The 3,446-nt window shown below is 40.7% G+C and overlaps 1 protein-coding gene across 1 annotated transcript; it reads right to left on the bottom strand.

Moving 5' to 3' along the window:
- Positions 1 to 410: 410 nt before the first annotated feature.
- On the bottom strand, positions 411 to 1,974 carry DEFA6 (defensin alpha 6). Its single transcript, XM_007961619.3, has 2 exons — positions 1,544 to 1,974; positions 411 to 641 (listed from the first exon to the last, which is right to left on the bottom strand). The coding sequence occupies exons 1-2, from the start codon at positions 1,734 to 1,736 to the stop codon at positions 532 to 534; spliced, it is 303 nt and encodes a 100-aa protein (XP_007959810.3). The 5' UTR covers positions 1,737 to 1,974; the 3' UTR covers positions 411 to 531.
- Positions 1,975 to 3,446: the final 1,472 nt, after the last annotated feature.

Genomic DNA, 3,446 nt, shown 5'->3' on the forward strand with positions numbered 1-3,446 from the left:
ACTTGAGGTCTCAGGAGTTCGAGACCAGCCTGGTCAACATAGTGAAATCCTGTCTCTACTAAAAATACAAAAATTAGCTGGGCATGGTGGTGCACACCTGTAATCCCAGCTACTCGGGAGGCTGAGGTAGGATAATTTTTTGAACCCAGGAGGTAGAGGTTGCAGTAAGCCAAGATCGTGCCACTGCACTGCAGCCTGGGCAATAGAGCAAGACTCCATCTCAGAAAGCAAAAAACAAAAAACAAAAACGCAAATCCTCTCTTCTCTCAACATCCTCTCTACCATTTCTCTGGTGTACATAGAAAACTCTTTGGAAGAGCTAGTGTTTTGAGAGAAGACTTGGGTTTTTTGTTTTTGCATTTGAAGAATCCTGAATTATCAAACATCAGAAAAGCACAAGCACAGAGAACTTGCTGAAAGGACTTTATTTGAGATGAGGAAACAAAGTTGATGACAAAGTATAGGGCATAAAACAGTTTCCTTCTAGGTCATAAAGCAAATTATGAATACATTTCTCTCTGTTCTCATCCCTCAGAGGCAGCAGAATCTGTTGGTAACACCCATGACAGTGCAGGTCCCATAGGAATTTTCTGTTGAATAACAGGACCTTCTGCAATTGCAAGTGAAACTCCTTGTTGAGCCTGGGGACAGAGAGAGACAGAGCATCAGACATTGAGTACCGAGTACCAGGGTCAGCAGTGGGCAGTAAAGAGAATCTTCGGGAAGTTGCATGCTTGCTGACATGTAATGCTGGTTGCATTACAGCCAATAGCGTGATCGCACGATCATTAGGAATAAATATGCAGAGCAGTGTTGGTCGCACACAGGATTAGAGACCCATTCTGATATGCTGCACTTATCTGCTCCTGACCTGTCACACACACGTCTGAATGCACATATATGACTGTCTCCAGCTTCCAACGGTTCCTATAAAAGTCAGATTAAAAAACATTCCTTTAGCAGCTGGATGTGGTGGCTTATGCCTGTAATCCCAGCACTTTGGGAGGCCAAGGTGGGTGTATCACAAGGTCAGGAGTTCAAGACTAGCCTGAGCAAGATGGTGAAACTCCGTCTCTACTAAAAAAATTACAAAATTTAGTCAGGCGTGGTGGCTGGTGCCTGTAATCCTAGCGACTTGGGAGGCTGAGGCAGATAATTGCTTGAACCCAGGAGGTGGAGGTTGCAGTGAGCTGAGATAGTGCCACTGCACTCCAGCCTGGGCGACAGAGTGAGACTCCATCAAACAAAACAAAACAAAACATTTCTTTAAAATTAGGCTCTCTTCCTTGAAGTAGAGACTCCTCAATACATTTCTACATAGCAAAAAATTAGAAAATTTCATAGACTTGTCATAGAATTAAAAAATCTTTGAGAAAAGTCATTTCTTGAATATCACTGATTCTTCCTTTTCAGTACAAACATGAAGTAATTCAGACCTGGGGAGGTGATCACCTAAGAGAAAGAGCCAGCTGTTGGGTCTAATTCTAGATGTGCTTGGTTTTCCTCTCTACACTCCTAGCTCTGCAATGCTGGTGTCTCTTACCCAAAGCTCTAAGACTTGAGTTTGCATCCCCTGCAAAGGAGATGGTAAAGTCCTGGTTATCTGCCCCACGCTGCTCCTGGGCATCAGCCTCATAAGCGCTTGCCTGGAGTGGCTCATCCTCGGCTTGGAGTGGCTCAGCCTGGGCCTGGAGGGCCACCAGGAGAATAGCAGCAAGGAAGGTGAGGGTTCTCATGGCTAGGGTCACCTGGAGGAGAGAGAGCAGGAGCAGATGTGTGGGGAGTGAGGAGCCAGCCTGGATTTATAGGTCTGCTGGGAGAAGGCTCAGAGACAGATACTGCAGTGAGTTGGGGTGTCCATGTAATTGGGGAGCAGAAGAGCTACCCTTGCCCTCCAGGTCCCTTTGATGCTCCTTTGTTCTCCAATCTTCATTGTAGTGTGAGGCTGTTCATTGAGTGTTTGTTCTGGTCTCAGCTGATAGTGATGATAAGAACAGTGCTACACTTTCCTGTTTTCCATCTGCTGGAATATTTACTTCTTAATATTCAAAAAAGAAAAGAACAGTGCTTTCATTGAATAAGTTCAGGAAATCAAATGCCTTTTATTTTCTGAAGGTGGAGGTGGCCACTCTCTGGAGGTCTAGACCTTGAGGCCAAAGCTGGATTCCATTAGAGTAGAGGGCTAATTCATTGCAGGATTCAGAGAGGCATTTCTGCCCTCATGAAGAAGGCTTTGAGATTATGGGGTGAGTAGGCTCTTGTGGGTCACAGTGTGGAGAAGATAATGACCTTATCAGCTTATAGGGGAGATGAGCTCTGTGGGATACTAGGTAAAGAGTTAGTAAAACTAAAGCCAAGAGACAGATTTATTTCAAGAAACCAATGTGATCTGAATGTATCAAGTAAAATATGTATTAGGTATTTCTCTCCACTTTGAGAAATATCGAAACAATTGACATGCCCACAACCCCCCTCTGAAATTTTATTTTATTTTTTATTTTAGAAAATTTTAAATCACCCACAAAGAATATTCGAAGGGTAGAAGGAGTAATGAGCCTCTATCCCTGCCCCAGCCCTGCAGCTCTGCTCCAGAAAATCTCCACTTAAACATTAAACACATTGGTTTGCACTTTGTTTCTTCCCCCTAATGCTGTAATTTGAATACTTTGTGGCTCAAAACACATAGAACTCTACCATTATTTTCATAGTCTCTTGTTTCTGATCTTCTATTCAGATGTTTTATCCATTTTGAGTTAAGTTTTGTGTATGGCATAAGAGAAGGGTCCAGTTTTATTGTTTTGCATGTGGAAATTGTATTCCCACCACCATTTATTGAAAAGACTCTCCTGTCCCCATTGTGTCTTCTTGATGCCGTTGTCAAAAATTACTTGAACATATGTGTTTGGATTTATTTCTGGACTCTCAATTTTATTTCACTGGTATGTGTCTGGTTTTATGCCAATACCATATTGTTTTGATTACTATAGCTTTGTAATATAATTTAAAACCAGGAATTGGGAGATCTTCAACTTTTTTTTTTTCCCTCAGAATTGTTTTGGCTATTTGGGTTCTTTTACCATTTCATACAAATTTTAGTTTTTTTTTTTTTTTTTTTTTAAATTTCTCTGAAGAATGCCATGGGGATTTTGATAGGAATTGTGTTGAATCTGTGTATTGGTTTGTTTGGGATAGACGTTTTAACAATCTTAATTCTTCCAATTTTCAGCCCAGGATATCTTTCCATTTATTTTTACATTCTTTAATTTCTTTCACTATTTTTTTTTTTTCATTTTCAGTGTGTAGATCTTTCACCTCCTTGTTTCTTCCTAGGTGTTTTATTTTTTGATGCTGTTATTAATGGAATTGTTTTCTTGATTTTTGTTTCAGTTTTGTTAGGGAATCTTTGGGCATTTAAAAAAATGCATTTGTTTTGTATTTATTTGAAT

Source organism: Chlorocebus sabaeus, chromosome 8, assembly GCF_047675955.1.
Source record: "Chlorocebus sabaeus isolate Y175 chromosome 8, mChlSab1.0.hap1, whole genome shotgun sequence".
Lineage (NCBI taxonomy): Eukaryota > Metazoa > Chordata > Mammalia > Primates > Cercopithecidae > Chlorocebus > Chlorocebus sabaeus.